Genomic DNA, 17,336 nt, shown 5'->3' on the forward strand with positions numbered 1-17,336 from the left:
GGTGTGTGTGTGTGTGGAAATGCACCTGACTTTGAATAAGCATCTGATTTTCTTATTTCAGATGCATTTCAACACAGAGGACGGAACGCCTCTGCAAATACGCTTCATAATAAATATTACATGTGGAATACAGTACTGGCTGCATTTTAAATCCGGTTTCCACCGTGCATCGCAAACTGAGGAGGGAAACACTGGGAAGGCGGAAATACCTTTGAGACCCTGAGGACTCCCCCATACCTCAACCAATGGAACTGCATAGAATAAAACAACTGGATTATATATAAACACTGGCACTTAACGATTACTGGCTGCTTTATTTTTTGGGGGGCGGGAGGGGGGACACTCCATCCGCTTCTGCATATATTTTTCCCCTCCTTTCCCCTACTCCTTGCTATAAATGATGGCTCAGACTGGGATAAGAGGTTACGACACAAGAGAGATAGTGCAGACGTACATCCATTACAAGCTGTCCCAGAAAGGATATGACTGGGTTGCCAGTGAAGACAGAGAAGACCTTCCTTCTCCTCCTCCTCCTCCTCCAGATCCTGCTGCTGCAGAGACCTTCCCTAACCTTGCTAGGCTGGCATCTCATCCTTCCGAGCTGCCTGTAAGTAACGTTGCCCCGGCTGGCGGACCGCACCCTGTGCCACAGGTTGTCCACGCGACTTTACGTCAAGCCGGGGATGAGTTTTCGCGGCGTTACAGGAGGGACTTTGCTCAGATGTCTGGACAGCTGCACTTGACCCCGGTCACTGCCAGAGCTCGCTTTGCGGCAGTTGTCGAAGAGCTCTTCCGAGACGGGGTGAACTGGGGGAGGATTGTGGCATTCTTTGAGTTCGGTGGCATGATGTGCGTGGAGAGCGTCAGCCGGGAGATGTCGCCCCTTGTGGACAATATCACAGTGTGGATGACTGACTACCTGAACAGGCACCTGGACAACTGGATCCAAGACAATGGAGGCTGGGTATGTTACTCTCTGTGTTTCCATTTTCAAATGCGTTCGTTACCACTATTTCGATATTACACCTTACCTATGTGCTTGCAGTGGGGGTCAAAGCTAGCTTGCCTGGCTAGCTGTTTTCCAAGCGTGGTTGTCGCCAGTAGAATTCACGGACTCCAGTACTTAATTGTTTCTGGCAGTTTGCTTGTCCTGGTCCACAATGTGATAACCGCTTACCATAGACCTGCCAGGTGTTCGATAGAAGAGGACCTACACTGTATCATTCCTATCTCCAGTGCGCCAGACTTTAAAAGTCAGTTGCCGTGTTGAAAGTAGATGTTTAAAAACTGAGGTGTTTCAGCAGTGATAAAGTTCCCATAAATCTCTCTAGCCTGTAGGTGACTGTGTTGCGCTTTTCTCTCTCAGGTTACAGTGAGAACTCCCCATCTTGTTTCAATCAAGGTTTAATCGCTGATGTCATTCATAGGTTGTGTGAAATTTGCTGGTAAAATGAGGTCACAGTTTAAGCATGAGAGAGGAAAACTAATGATGAGGGGGAAGCTAATTCACGTCATGTGTGGCCTATTTCTTGGTTGTGCTTGCAGAGGAAAAATGCTACTGAAATTGTATTATGACTACATAGCGCAGTGGAACCCTCATTATCTGCACCTTGTTTATTTTAGACCATGTCTTGCACAAGTGTGTGTGTGTGTGTGTGTGTGTGTGTGTTTGCATGCGCGCCACAACCCTTGCAGGTACCCCTCACAACACTTCCATTGTTTCTGTTTATCTTTCTATTTGGGAGAAAAATGAAATTCTACATGGATGTCTTTGCATATGGTGCACATTCATGTTAAGCAGGTGACACCTGTATTGATGGGTAAAGTTTTTACAAGAAGGAAAGCAGATATATTTACATATATATATTTATAGCAGCTGATATAACGAAATAAGTTTTTTGTTTACTTTCTTCTAAAAAATATATTCTCTAGAGTTCTTTGAAGGGGAAAGAAGAAATGAACACCTTTTAGGAAATCTGCAAATAGGTTTCTTTTCGTGACCAGTTCTTGGAAAGTGTAGGGCTTTTGTTGTGATTGAGTGCGGTTCTTAAAGAAATTGAAATCTGCGTATAGAAATTAGTGATGGCAGAGAAAGTGGAAGTGTTCTGGAAGGGTGAACTCTGCCATATGAAGATCATATGCTGTCTTTTCACCTGTCTTTAACAATGTTCCCTAATCCTTTTCCGTCTTGAATAAGTATCTCTTTGCACATAATTGTTTTATGAATCAGTTAACCAGTATGTCTCATCTTTTTGCATCATTAGATTAAACCAGTGATTCCCAACTGGTGGGTTGGGCTGCAGACACTAGTGAGGTGTCCTCATGGTAGAAAGAATGGAGTTGTAGACAAAGTAAAACTAGAAACACAGAGGTAAAGGAAGGGTAACTTTTGTGTATGAGACTGAGACCAAAGGGTGGGCTTACTTTGTTTATGAACTTACGCTTCATAAATAGTCAAGCCATGTTAATAGTACATACCCCCATTTTCTGTTGTTGAGAGAGACAAAGATATATGCTCTGCAAATGTCTCTTATTATTATAAAAAAGAAATATAAACCATTTTAAAACAGAGTACAACCTAACATTGACCTATTTTATTCATCCAACTGTGTAGAGAGTAGTAAGCTTCCATATTACTCACAAGGCTGCCTTCACACCAAAGTATTTGGAAAGGAAGGGAAATCCATTTTTTAATCTCTGCTGTTTTTTCTTGTGGACCTGCACAACATCTTCTCTCCACCTCTTGTTGCTAATGGATGCGCCACCTTAGTTTTTACCTCAATAAAACTGATTGTTTCAGTGCCAGCAACCTAATACCATATTTTGTACCTCTTAGCAGAACTTAGGGCAAACAGATGGACATTGCCTTCAGTGCAACTTCAGAGCTCTTAATGGGATGCACATTCTTTAGAGATGTTCCATGTATTTGCAGGAAGACAAGCTGGTGCACATATTTAGGATCAGGATGCATGTGTGTGCTCTGCCACATCAAGTGGTGACTCTTACGTGTGAGGAGGCCACCACAGAGGAAGCTTCTCCTCACATCACCTCAAACACAATTCTCTTTGGTTCGCACATTTAGCTGCCAGCCACCAAATGCACAGTAATCAAATGATACACATATATATGCATGTTGGACTGTGCCCTAGTTTTGAAATACGTAAATGCCTTCTTTCAAAATAAACTCCCTTTATTCAAGGAAGCTGGATGTATTCTGGAACAAAGAACATCCTTTAAATTAAACGTATCCAGAACTGCTATACTTAGTGTGCCTCAACTCTATATTTTGGAAGTGTTTTTCTCCTAGAGAGCAGTTCTTCTTTTTATTCTTCCTTCCACCCCAAACTGGTTATTATTCACCAGAGGAAAGAGAAACATGTGACTCACTTTCTGGGTGGCACATGAGAACACAAATGATTTGCATGCCAGCTATAATACCGCAGTATTGCTCTTGCAAACAAGACATAAATCACAGTAGAAACCTAATATGGACTGCAAGGCACTAATATGTAGCTTTCCCTGTATTCAGTAAATGTACGTTTCCCAACCGGACAGTTTCGTTTTAATTTCCAGTGTCTACCACCTCCCCCCTACCCCCAAATATGCTTATAATAAAGAATGACTTTCTTTTGAAGTGATGAAAGCAGACAAGCTGTTCATGAATTAGGAATCTGACTTGATCTGAAAGGTGATTACCTTTGGGCAAACTTGTATTTTTCTTGGAAGGCACTTTCCTCTGCAACTGAAGTGTGGAGATGCTTGAGTATACTGCATGTCGGCAACTCTCAGAGTGCTGCTCTTCAGAGCCCAGCATGTGGCTCTTTTTAAGGGTTTGAGGTGTTCCAAAGGGCGGGGGGGGGGGGGGGAGTAACCTTAAAACGAACAGAGAAATACATTTAAGCATATTTATGCAGTTAAGTGACAAGTCTACATTTGTATTAGTAGCCTGTTACATGGGGGGGGGGACTCCTTGTTTTTGCCTGCATGCATGGCATAGTCTTCGGAACATTTCTTAGCTAGAAGGTATTAGCTAGAAGATACCTGCATGCTCAGTACCTAATACTTTACTTTACCTAAAAACACACCTACTAGTGAGCAAACAGCCCTGCCAAATCAGACAAAAGGCATGTCAAATCCAACACTTTTCACACAGTGACAATTCCTATGGGAAACCCACAAGACAGTGTTGGTTATTTCTACTGGTTTCAGATCTCATTGGGGTATCTTTTTTATCTACTGATAGTCATCTCAGTTCTTTAACACTGCTCCTTAAATTGCATCATCCATGCACAAAAGGACAATGCCAGCTGGTTTGCAGGAACCCCTAAGGCTTGCAAACTTAAAACAACTCAGGTGGGAAGAAGCCCAAAGACAACTGTTGGCCAACTGTTGGTGTGTGTGTGTGTGTGTGTGTAAAACCTGGAACAGGAGATGGAATGGATTGGCCGGAACACTGAATAGAAGCCCTCTACAGATTTTGGTGGAGTCACCACTTGTTTGCTTTCTGTAGCACTTTGGTGAATGCAGAGTTCTTTTACCAAGCAACAACTTGGTGGAATGAGTTAGGCAACAAAGCCAACATTTATACTGTGTCCAGAGCCTCCATCTATTCTGTCTTTGGAATAGAATTTTGGCATGTTGAGGAGATATATCTACAGGAATTTAGGTAAGGTTTCCTCCCCAAAAAATAGTCCTGGGAATTGTAGGTTGGTGAAGAATGTTAAAGATCCTTTCGAACTGCAGTTTCCTAACAGCGATGTGGGGCTTTTCCATAGAAAAATTTCAGGTTTGTATGTTTTGTTAGGAACAATGTATGGTTTAAGAAAAGTCTGGCAGCTTCCACTTGCTAAATTAGAGTATTCTCCAGAACACCAGAAGATTTCCTATAAATTTATGTACGGTGGGTAAAAAAATCCTATTCAGAAGTTTTCCAGAAATCCCACATCACTGCTTCCAAGGTTTCCGGGGAAGAAAGTGTGACTAGTAAACCACTTGAAGACAGTACAGTGGTACCTTGGTTCTCGAATGGCTTGGCTCCTGAACAAATCGGTTCCCAAATGCCACAAATCCGGAAATGAGTATTCCGGTTTGTGAAGGTTTTTCGGAAGCCGAATGTCCGACTCAACTTCTGCGGCTTCCGATTGAGTGCAAGGAAGCTCCTGCAGCCCATCAGAAGCCGCACCTTGGTTTTCAAATGGTTCTGGGAGTCGAACGGACTCCTAGAATTGATTAAGTTTGACAGCGAAGGTACCACTATAGTGTAGATACACAGCAGCTAGAAGTTTTGGACACCTGCAGCCTGGATCCACAACTGGCTCTGCATCTTTTGTTTCCTGACGATTGTGCCATTTCTTTCGAGGTGACCTTTCAGCACCTCCAAAACTCATTGGAAAGCTGTTGAAATGCTTCGTTCTGCAGACAGTGCTGCAACTCTATATAAAAAAATATTGTTATTGTTTCTGTTACTATGTTGTGCATTTTTTGGTGTTTTTATATTGTAAACTGCCCTGTGATCCTTGGATGAAGGGCAGTATAGAAATTAAATGAAAGAAAGAGTAGAGTAGAGTAGAATACTGTACACCTATCTTTGTAACCTCTCTAGGTGGGTCATTCTGCATGGTTTGGCTTTCCCCCCAGTCTGTTTCACATGTCTTGGACCACAACTCCCATGATCCCTGATCATTTGCTATTTATATATATTTATATATTATTCATAACCTTTGCAGTTCAGTCTGAAAGTTCCCAGGGCAGCAGCACACAAACAGTTTATTGATATTGACAATTTAATGGACACCACAGCCATATCATACAAAAGAACCAATAGATACCATAAGCTGCAGCCTGGGAGCGGGGTGGGGAAGCCCAGTTCTTAAATTGGCCATCTCCAAAGCCTTGAATGAAAAAAACAATAATGTGTTTTAACTTAGATAATGTCGGGGACAGGTACATCTCCAGGGGGAGGGAGTCCCACATCCGGTGGGGAGGTCCAGCCATAGTAGAAAAGGGACCTGCTCTGCCAGACAGTAAACTACAGCTGTCAATGGAACTACAAGCAGATCCTCTCCCACAGATCAGCACGGGTCAGCAGGTAATGAGGAGGTGCTCCATTCAAACATTTGCGCCTCTCGCCCTGGCTGTGTAGGGCTTTATATAGAACTGGGCGCAGTAGCAAACTCTCTACCAGTGCGGAGCTTTAAAGGCTGGTGGCACACAATCCCATTTTTTCAGCTCCAGCGAGTAAACTGTCTATTCCGGCTGCCACATTTTGTGGTCCAAAAAACATCTGGAGGGCACCATGTTGGGGAAAGCCGGCTCATTCTGATCAAAGGGAATTAGGCTTTTAACAAAGACATGCATGTTTATAAGCAACGGCCGTGCTCGGATGTGCTTATGGGGGGGGGAGAGCGAGAAGCTCTCTGATGGAAAAGTGCCTTTTAGAGTCATATGCTAATCCTGCAGACTTTTATGTCTGGCCTGTTTTTACATGCTTTTATTCTGCTGTTACTAAACTGTAGTTCTCTTTTTGTTCCAGTTGACTGACTGCCTAATGTGCTCTCCAACTTTCTGTTGTGCTTTCTAGTCACTGACGCACGCAGTTCCAGTCTCCTAAATGTCAGTGGTCACAGAGTACCAGAAACCCTTCAGAAACGGCAGCCGTAACATCAGTTTCCCCCTCTTCTTTTTCCCCATCTTAGATTGTAGCTAGATAATTGCATACAATTGTGTGTGGGACTGCTGAGTTTAAAGACCTGAATATATATTTTAATACACTCTTCATTTGAACCCTGTATCTGAAGTTGGGGCAGTCCTGCAATGCATTTGAAAGTGTTTTAACAATTCAAGAAAATACCTTTTGCAAACTTATCTTCCTCTTATCATTATTTATTAATCGCCTTCCGCATACATATCTCAAGGTGAGCTACTAAATGTAATAGGAACAACGAAAGCAGTACAAAAATAACAGAATGATACTATTATTGTTTATTATTATCAGCTTTTCTTTCAGAGGTGAATTGTATAAGGTTTTAAAGATAACTGTCAGGTATGATTAGGACTGTAATGGGTCCAACACTGGCACACAGCAGAGGATACTTAGGCCTGAGGTCTTGTTTCAGAAGGCATGAATGTTGTTGTTTTTTTCTTGAATTCATCTCAGTGGTTGGAAAACACATTGCTTATAGTGGGTTCATTCTGGTGGATTTGACCAGACAATGAACCTTTCTTATTGAAGAAGAAAGTGTTTTGTTTGCAATGGGAACAACGGTGTGCATGCTGTTTCAAAACAGCTGATTCCAGCTTAATGCAAGTGACTCTTGAAAGCAAATACTTGTTTTCAGGTAGATTATTTAAGAAGAGGAAAAGTGGACAGAGGAGCTTGGTTAAAGAGCATCTAGCCACCCGGGCATGAAGTGTCTGCTAATTATTTGTAGGCATTTACCAATCAAAAACTGAACCTGAGCGACAAATTCCTCCTTTTGTTTTCTGCAAGCTGGGACCTGAACTGTTCTACATATCCTCCTTTTCTCAGACAAATGGGGAAAGAAAGTTTATGCTTCACTTCGTATCTCCATGCAGCAAATGCTGGTTCTGGAGGTCTGTGGCCAAACAGTAATAAATACCGCATCCATTAGAAGGGAGTTGAGCTTACTGGCAACACAGCACACATATTTCTGAGGGCAGTTTTGGGACAGTGTTTTTCATTCAGTGTATAACAATATGACAGATGGAGGTGCGTGATGTTGTAAATCTTCTCCACAACAGGAATAGCATATAGGAATACTTGGCAAATGCAGAATGACGTTGTTGATGGATTAGGGATTTGTCCTTTGATTTCATTAACAATTTGATTTTTAGAACTCTGTTCCTGAAAGTGTACACAGTTTGACAACTTTTCCAAGTTGAATTAATTATTTGACTGTGATCCTAACCTCGCTTGGGAGTCATTGCCATCCAACTAGACTTACTTCTGAATGGACATGTATAGGATTTCACTGTTAGTCAGAATCCAACCTATGGTTCAAGACAACTTCATTTTCACTGAATCTGAAGAGTTCAGGGGTTGTTTTTTAAATGCCAAAAGTTTCAGAGACTAGATCTATAAGGAAGCATGTAGAAAGTAGTGTGCATATCTCAAATCTCTGGATCAAGGCTAGGTGATTTGAATTATTTGAAATACTTGTTTCAGCTCATATCTACTCTAGTTGATTGGCAAATGCTTCAGTATTAGTTAAAAACATTTAAGCATACAGTACTAGCTGAATAGACTACCAAAGTCGTGACTCTTAAGATTGATTCAGGTTTCTGCAGTTGTATACATTAAGCTAGCTGTAAAAGACTGCCCGTGTATACAATATATATTTTAAAACAGTTTCAGATCTGTTTTAACTATTATAACTCTCCCAACAGGCTAAGGATAAAAAACATTTTCAGCAGTCTCCAGAAACTAGCTTTTCTCTTAGGAATCCCATATGGACAATAGTTTACATTTGTAATGTAGGTGTACCTGTGAGACAAATAATAATATTTAACTGATGTCCACGAATGGAGCAATAGATAGACTAGAGCTTTAGACTAGAGCAATGATAGAATTTTTCCTACTCTCCACTAAGGGGACAATCCTATGGTGAGATTCTCTGGGATGAGTGGCTCAGGATGAGGAGAATTATACTAATTTTCACCCCCAGAGGCACACTCCATTGTCTCTCGAGACAGATGGATGCCAACATCATGCATGTTTCATATTATACATGCATTCCCTTTAGGGTTTCCTAAAATAACTAGCATATAAACAGGTGCATACAACAGTGTATAAAACCTGTATAAAAATACTAACACACATGTATACTAATAAAATTATGCTGCAGAAAGTATGGGACTTGGCTCTTAGGTATGTATAAAGTTTGTATTTTTTGCATACAGTTTTGCATAGATTTTCACACACCCACACCCCACCTCAGACATAAGCAGGTGCTCAGTGGAAGAGGCAGTCTGATGGAGTCAAAGCCTGATCAGGTTGGAAGTGCCAACCTTTATATATTAATGCATTTGAAACAGATTTCTCCTCCATCCCTATCCGCCTCTCAGTGCTGTCCAGTGAGGACTTGGGGCCTTCCTCTTCCATTGCTTCTGGCTTAGCAGTGGCAGCCGAGTCCTGCCTCCCATGTCGGCAGCTTTGAAGGGGAAAAGAGTTTTCAGGCTGCCGCTCTGACAACTCTAAAAAACAAATGTTTAGAAATCTGCCTGCTCAGAATTGTTAATAATCAAACAGTGAAGGCCGAAACAATTTCAGCCAAGCTATTCACACGAGAAATTTATTTACTGTCAGTTTCTGATCAAAGCTTACTCCCTCCCTGCCACATTCCCCCTTTGTGGGTGTAATTTGGGAGGTGAAATTACTCTCAGAGGAGATGCACATGCCATAAAGACCCTTCCTAAACTAGTTGTTCCCTTGAAAACAATTGTACCCCCATTAGATCTTAAGGGGTGGGGAGAGTTTTTCAACTCTGATTCAGAACATCTTCTAAGGCTAGTCACATTACAGGGGAATAACATGCAGTGTAAGTCATAGAGAAATGGTCATAGAGAAATAACGCATTCGACGAACACATAGCTGACATGGGGAACAGTTTTTAAGTTTTTCACCTGCCTTCCTTATGCAGTAATATGTACCAAATGACTTTCTGTTGACAATCTTTCTCATAATTGTCTTTATGTTGATGGCAGAAACATTGCAATTGGAAACCGAAATTTTGGGGGTTTTACTGAGCGTGACATAGCCAAGTTGTCGGTTTGTGTGTGGTGCCTTTAATATGTTGAAAACCTTTACGTCAAAGTCAGGAAAGAGAAGCACTTTCTGAGGTTTCCCCACCCCTCAAAACGCAATTGCTATTATTCAAACATTTTTTATTTTTTAACAAATTACAAACTACAGGAACTCTGGATTTTACATCAAATGTATCTCAACGAGTGTGGTACAATATTTAAATCTTTGTTCTTTTTATCTGCTTTGAGCCCTATGAATGGGTGATGACTCAGAAGAAGTTTATATAGAGTAACTAACAGTTAACCAGTCTAACAGGATACCCAGTGTGACAATTACTAAATTTTAAATAAAAAGGTTTGCAGTGTGTAGTTATAGTCTATGATGCAAGGAAGACTAGTTGCACCTGAGGGCAGAATTACGTATTACAAAGCAAACACATTCTTACCCCTTGTAATGTTAAATCTCCCTAGGAATTGGCTTCCACACAGGGCTGGTTTTTTAAAATTGTTTCCCCCTAACCAGGCTTTGAGACCAGAAAGAGCTTGGTGTGAGGAAATTGGTAATGTATAATAATAATAATAATAATAATAATAATAATAATAATAGTTGTTGTTTTAATTTATATCCCGCCCATCTGGCTGGGTTTCCCCAGCCACTCTGGGCAGCTTACAGCTTATATAAAAACACAACAAAACATCAAACATTAAAAAACAAAATAGCCTATACAATCAACAAACCAATAGATCAATAGAAAACAACAACAACAACCAGTCTAACTAAACATTTAACCAACACCAACTGGACAAAAACAAAATAGAGGAACTAAAATTAGAACCATTTAAAACATTTTAGCCAATTGCCCCAACCTAAGAGTTATTCCCTCCGGTCAACCTAGCAGTTCAAAAACACGTCAGTGCAAGTAGATAAATAGGTACCGCTCTGGTGGGAAGGTAAACGGCGTTTCCGTGAGCTGCTCTGGTTCTCCAGAAGCGGCTTAGTCATGCTGGCCACATGACCCGGAAGCTGTACGCCGGCTCCCTCGGCCAATAAAACGAGATGAGCGCCGCAACCCCAGAGTCAGTCACGACTGGACCTAATGGTCAGGGGTCCCTTTACCTTTACCTTAAGAGTTATTCCAGCAATGTCCCATTGGCCTCTCAGGAGCCTCTTTTAGCTGTTCAAAGTGAGTCTGAGCCTCGCCCCTAGGAGATGTGGAAATGGGCTTTGCAGCAGGTAGCAGGTCTTTCTTCCAGCACTCATGGCAGCAGTAATGTAATTGGAAGCTTGCCTATCTCCCCTGCAGATCCTTCTAACTGATTTCCCCCTTGAGATTCCCTCCTCGCCTTCATTTTTTTGTTAAGCAAAATACATGCCTTTGGGAAACGTGTTTGATAGTTTAACATGCAGTTCTTACCTCAGGGCAGTGGTTTTCAACCTTTTTGAGTCCACGCTGTGGGAGCCATTTACACTGGGGTTCCATTACAGGACACATTTAAGCAAGGATTCCCTTGTTCTGTACCGGCCCCACTTTGCTTTGCCCCCCATTCTGGCCCACAACCACCCCTTTTCAGGTGCAGTTTTTGGCATGTGTGTAAGTGCGAGCAGCAGGAGGAAGAGCAGGGCTCAGGTCAGGCCAGAGAAAAGAGACAGACAGATAAAGAGAGAAAGATTTGCAGATATGCAGGTAAGATAGTTGACGTGAAGAGAGAGAGGGAGAGAAGGAGAGCCCTCCTTCTGACCAGTCACGTCTGACCCAATCACCCAAGGGTGCGATGGCACACAGATGGAAAACCTCTGCCTTAGGGAATATAAGAAACCAGTGGATCATTAAGTGCTTAAGGTTGCAACCCTATACAGTACCTACTGGGTATAGGAGCTAGAGGAGGAGCAAGATAGATGGTGAAGAAAGAGCTGTGTGTGGAGGGGGAGCCTTTCCCCCATCCTCTGGTCCGCCTGGGAAACTCCACAAACCTGCTGTACCTGAAACTGGATGTGGAGAGAGCAGCTGAATGAGACACACCTGTTGGCAGCCTGAGGAAGCACCATCCAACTTGGGTCTGCCTGTAAAACGCAAGTCCAGAGTTAGAGACTTAAGAACCCAGAGGCTGAGATGCAGGGTATGCCAGGAAGGGAAATGAATCGATACTAATGGCTATATTTTAGTAACTTTGTATTAGCGTAACATTTGTAAATGTAACTGTGTGTTTTTGTAATATTTTAAGTTAAGTCTGTTGTTGCTTCAGTCACTTGTCAGCCACTTAGACATGTGGAAATTAAATCATCAAAGTAGTCCTGATGTTTTGGGCTACAACTTGGATCGATCCCGACTAGCCCATGCTGAAGGGAGTTGTCATCCAAAGCAGCTGGATGGCATCAGGCTGACCAAGGATGAGCTATGGGACAGTGGTGGCGGAGGAGTGGACTGTCCTTTAGCTACAGGGCTGACCAAACGCAGAATGTAGCATGTAAATGCCACTACTAAACTTTTAACTTCTTTAAATTAATCCATACCCTAGTGACACAGTGAAAAAGTGGAAGGGAACATCGCCAGCTGTTGTGTTCTGCATTTTTTCTTTTAATTGTCAACTTTGGATGCAGCTGTGTTGTGAGTGGGTAAAAAATTCTGCTCATGGAATGAAACAAAGATGGAAAGCAGCGACTCTGATTACTTCCTACTTTTTATGTTTTGCCGGTTTGCAATCTGGCGGCTTAAACAGTCTGATGGGTAAAAAAAAGGCAGCCTGAGAATTAGACTGAATGAAACCAAGGCAACAACGTTTCTGAGCTTCTGGAATGAAAAGCAAAACCCGGTACTGCCAACTTTTCGACGCCTGATCACTTTTACAAGTGAGGAAAGCTGCTCATGGTATTTGAATGGATCGTTGTTTTGCTTAAATAGGAATCTGTCGCTGACCTTAACATTGGAAATGAAATAATATGCAAAGGAAGAAGGACCTCAAGCTACTTAACCATCAGTAACACTATATTAGAATATTTAGTCATTTCTTTGAAAAAGTTGTCGCCTGCCCTTCATCTATATAATGCATAAAATAAAACAAAAATTGCATAATGCACAGTAATAAAAACCCTAAACCCTTCATCAAACAATTGTAACAGCTGCCATAGAACACTATGGGAGCAAAAGAAGCTGGAGTAAAGCAAGACGGTATAAATTAAGCCAGCATAAAGTGCACCAGATCCAAACCCCATTCAGCAGTGGGGCTGCTATTGCTGCTGCTGTTGTACCTAAGCCTGGCATTAAAAATACTGTAGTATCCTACCAGGTTTCCAGGTGGTGTGACTGAGCTGAACAAGCTTACGATGCAGCCCAAGTTCTCCCTCTGTAGTCCTACCCAACCACACCCCCAGAATGCCCCCCTTTGAGGACTTACACTGGCCTTGACTCAGCCAGCATAAGGCTGAGCTTAGCTGAGCAAATTGCACCGGCATATATTCTGGGACGCGGGTGGCGCTGTGGGTAAAAGCCTCAGCGCCTAGGGCTTGCCGATTGAAAGGTCGGCGGTTCGAATCCCCGCGGTGGGGTGCGCTCCCGTTGCTCGGTCCAAGCACCTGCCAACCTAGCAGTTCGAAAGCACCCCCGGGTGCAAGTAGATAAATAGGGACCGCTTACTGGCGGGAAGGTAAACGGCGTTTCCGTGTGCGGCTCTGGCTTGCCAGAGCAGCGATGTCGCACTGGCCACGTGACCCGGAAGTGTCTCCGGACAGCGCTGGCCCCCGGCCTCTTGAGTGAGATGGGCGCACAACCCTAGAGTCTGTCAAGACTGGCCCGTACGGGCAGGGGTACCTTTACCTTTATATTCGGCTGAGCTGGGGTTAGGGACTTAACCCTGGCTTAGCTGGGAGTCAGCTGGCTGAACTGGAGGTCCCCTGTATCCTTAGATGTTCATCCCATCTTGCCATAGGGTTGCCTCCTTACCAACTAAAATAGTTGAACTGCCTGGGCAAGCAAATGATAATGTTGGCACCAGCTGGGCTTTCAAGGGGAGGGCATTTCACAAACATGGTGCCACTGCAGAGAAGACTTTAAAACATGACTGCATAATGCAATTCACTCAATGAGAATTAAGGCTAGTGGTACTGAAAAGCAATCAAGAGAGAATATACAAGTAATAGTATTTTGAACGGATTGGCCTGTGGTACGTAGTTGCATTGTGAAAGTTGCATTGTTTGCTGTCTCTTGAATGGATAGCTTGGATTCCCTAAAGCTCAGGGAGGGGGGGAGACACACACCTCCTCCAGAAAATTATTGGTAATTATTTGCTTGTGGGATTTGAATAGAATAACTCAGATTGCTGCTTTCTTTGGGCTGGATATAGACTTCACTGCCGGCGTATGAAAAGACTCCTACTATCTGCTGAAGTAGAGACGTCACCTTGCCAACAAAGGTCCGTATAGTTAAAGCCATGGTTTTCCCAGTAGTGATGTATGGAAGTGAGAGCTGGACCATAAAGAAGGCTGATCGCCGAAGAATTGATGCTTTTGAATTCTGGTGCTGGAGAAGACTCTTGAGAGTCCCATGGACTGCAAGAAGATCAAACCTATCCATTCTTAAGGAAATCAGCCCTGAGTGCTCACTGGAAGGACAGATCGTGAAGCTGAGGCTCCAGTACTTTGGCCACCTCATGAGAAGAGCAGACTCCCTGGAGAAGACACTGATGCTGGGAAAGATGGAGGGCACAAGGAGAAGGGGGCGACAGAGGAAGAGATGGTTGGATAGTGTTTTCGAGGTTACCAGCATGAGTTTGACCAAACTGCGGGAAGTAGTGGAGGACAGAGGTGCCTGGCGTGCTCTGGTCCATGGGGTCACGAAGAGTCGGACACGACTAAACGACTAAACAACAACAACAACATCTGCTGAAGCTTTTCAATCCAGCTGAGTTTTGCTGATTCCTTTCCCCCTTGCAGCCTCTAGCACCATCCCCATACAGTTCGGGATAGCCTCCTAATCCTCTGGAACAGTGTGGCTGGTGAAGCCAGGGCTGCAGAGAGGGCAGGGGTGATTGGGGAAAGTGTCCCTTCCACTGGTAGAAGCATGCCCAGAGGAGCAAAGTCTGTATCCTACCCATTTTATGTTCCAGACTTAACTGTGCTTGTTGTCTTCCCCCTTGTCCTTAATAATCAGCAGATGACCCTTTACCCATACTTCATGATCATGAGATAGATCCATATGACTCTCCTCCACTGCTCTGTGGTGCAAACAAGGCAGGAACATGTCAAAACAGATGCTATTTATCTCTATGTATCTACGGGTTTTCCAAGTGTCATCCCACCCACTCACAGTAATACTTTTGGGTCACAGTTCCCGCTTCCAGCAGAAAAACATTATTCTTTTAAAAAAAAAATTGTGATAAACTTACATTTCTGTGTCCAAGAAGAAAAGTGCAGAGATTTTCTTCTAGGAATTGTTTTTGTGATCTGATAGAAAAAGAAAGGACAAGAATGATAAAACAAACAAGCAAAAACAAACTGACCCTCAAATTGTAAGCCTGCCACAAATTATGTGCATGGGCAACCACATACTCATGAGGTGTCAGATGAAGGATTCTTGAGCACATAAATATACTGTCTAAAAAAACAGTACAGTGGTAACCTCTGGTTACAGATGCTTCAGGTTACAGATGCTTTAGGTTACAGACTCCGCTAACCCAGAAATAGTACCTCGGGTTAAGCATAACCTGAAGTGTCTGTAACCCGGGTACCACTGTAGTTAGGGTGCTCTCAACTTTAAGCCCAGTTGCCATGGTCAATGTAAAGGTGCCTTGGTTTGATTACTCTTTTCTGCTATTGCCCTGTATTGATTCTGGTGCTTTGGGGCTATAGTTAAAGTGCTGGAATTGAATTCCATTTGCTCACTTTTCATGGATGGCTTTGCCTTTGGTTGTTGTTGGTTTTTTTTTAACTCTGTAAGGTCATTGATTTGTTTGAATGTGGTACAGTCTTCTCTTGCACTAACCCAATCAAAAGTGTCCTCCACATTAAACCTTTTTGTGATGGTAAAGCTTCTCCTGAGGTTCATGTGTTTGATGTAGAGTTTATTTCAAACCAAAGCAGGTATAGATAATTCAAAGTAGTACCATCGCATGGGAAGACTGTACCATGTCAGGGACTGAATATATAAAGGAATCCTATGTTATAGTGAATTCCGTGTTAGCTAGACCCTGCTAATTCTTATTCCCACTCACCCCTTCTTTCTCCTATTCAGTTAATGTCTCTACAGTTTTACAGTGATGGGGGATTTTATAAGACCATTAGATAGAACTGTGCTTTTATGTAAAGGATGAATAAAAGTATAATTGAGGAAAGAATTGCATGGATTTATAAGCTTATAAACAGTTAAACTGCAGTTTCATGCTGGTGGTATGTATTTTAAATACTGCATAACTGTGCCTCAATTCTCCTCCAGAGGTTTTGAGATTCATAAGAATAGTTCTTTCAAAAGCCCGTTCAGTATTTAAGGCTGTGTTTAATGAATGCATGTAAGGCCCCAAAAACAAGTATAAGGAAAGCTAAAAATTGTGGTTACAGAAATTTTCCTTAATCTGTTTTTTTTAACTCTTGTCTTTCTGCTTGAAAGATTTTTTTCCATGAACATGTCGTAGTATTTCTGTTTGTCCCATAAAATGCTCGAGCTTTGGACAGTTTTAGAATCTAGGAATGACTTCACGCATTCCCTCATTGTTTCTACTTGCTATAAAGGCAACTGCTAGAGTGAAAGGAAGGGCCTTCTTAAGGATGGCACCCATGCTTTGATGTGCTTTTTCACAGACTCACAGAATCATAGAGCTCTGCAAAGCAGGAATCTTTTTACCCATGACTATTTACCATTTTTATTCTGCTGTTTTTGTGGGTTTCCTAGCTTTTAGGTTATAGAACTTGGGTGGTTCTGTGTTATGTTGCTTCTTGACTTGATTATTGATAATAGAAATGTATTGCAAAGTTCAGAACTTATCATATGATAAATTACAAGCAAGCACTTGGTGATTTGCATTTCATATTTAGAAAATGGATCAAAGAAATCATCCTTTAATATTCATGAAGGATGAACTCTGAGACCTGGGAATAGAAAAGCAACAGAACAATTTGTTTTATCCTTCTACTGAGCAGAGCAATAAACTGTAAACATGAATAGATTGAATTGTTGAACTATCTTGAAGTTTTTCGGGGTATGTGCAAATACCAGCTCAAGCAGGCTTTCATTTGTTTAAAGTTGGGGGATATTTTTTGTTTTACCTCTAAAAGAGGCTGTTTTCTTATTTTAGACACACCCTTCATGTTCTTTCCACTGTGCATAAGAGGCCCAATGACATGTTGTTCACAATATTCTGATGCCTATTTTTATCCTGCAGCTCTGTTCGTAAACAAAGGCACCACGTGTAATCCCCACCTATCCAGCAGAATTATTTCCATTTTGCCTGGTTTAATTTTGGTCAGAATTGGCATATAAAAGTGTACTATTTCCATAAAATCATTTGCAGCAGGATGCCTGCGATGTTTGACATGCAGGTCGAAAGTGAGTTTAAACATTTGCCAGGAAATTAAATTGTGAAGGGAA

The 17,336-nt window shown here is 42.2% G+C and overlaps 1 protein-coding gene across 5 annotated transcripts in view; it reads left to right on the forward strand.

Moving 5' to 3' along the window:
• BCL2 (BCL2 apoptosis regulator) overlaps window positions 1–17,336 on the forward strand; it is a 136,004-nt gene that overhangs the window by 1,740 nt on the left and 116,928 nt on the right. For 4 of the 5 annotated variants that reach the window (XM_077933326.1, XM_077933327.1, XM_077933325.1 and 1 more), the window contains one exon: window positions 62–3,825. In XM_077933326.1, the coding sequence (XP_077789452.1) occupies window positions 398–1,270 (873 nt within the window). In that variant the 5' untranslated portion in view covers window positions 62–397 and the 3' untranslated portion in view covers window positions 1,271–3,825. Of the gene's footprint in view, window positions 1–61; window positions 3,826–17,336 lie in introns of those variants that run through there. The other variant, XM_028737871.2, reaches the window with a different exon arrangement.

This window comes from Podarcis muralis, chromosome 8, assembly GCF_964188315.1.
Source record: "Podarcis muralis chromosome 8, rPodMur119.hap1.1, whole genome shotgun sequence".
Taxonomy (NCBI): domain Eukaryota; kingdom Metazoa; phylum Chordata; class Lepidosauria; order Squamata; family Lacertidae; genus Podarcis; species Podarcis muralis.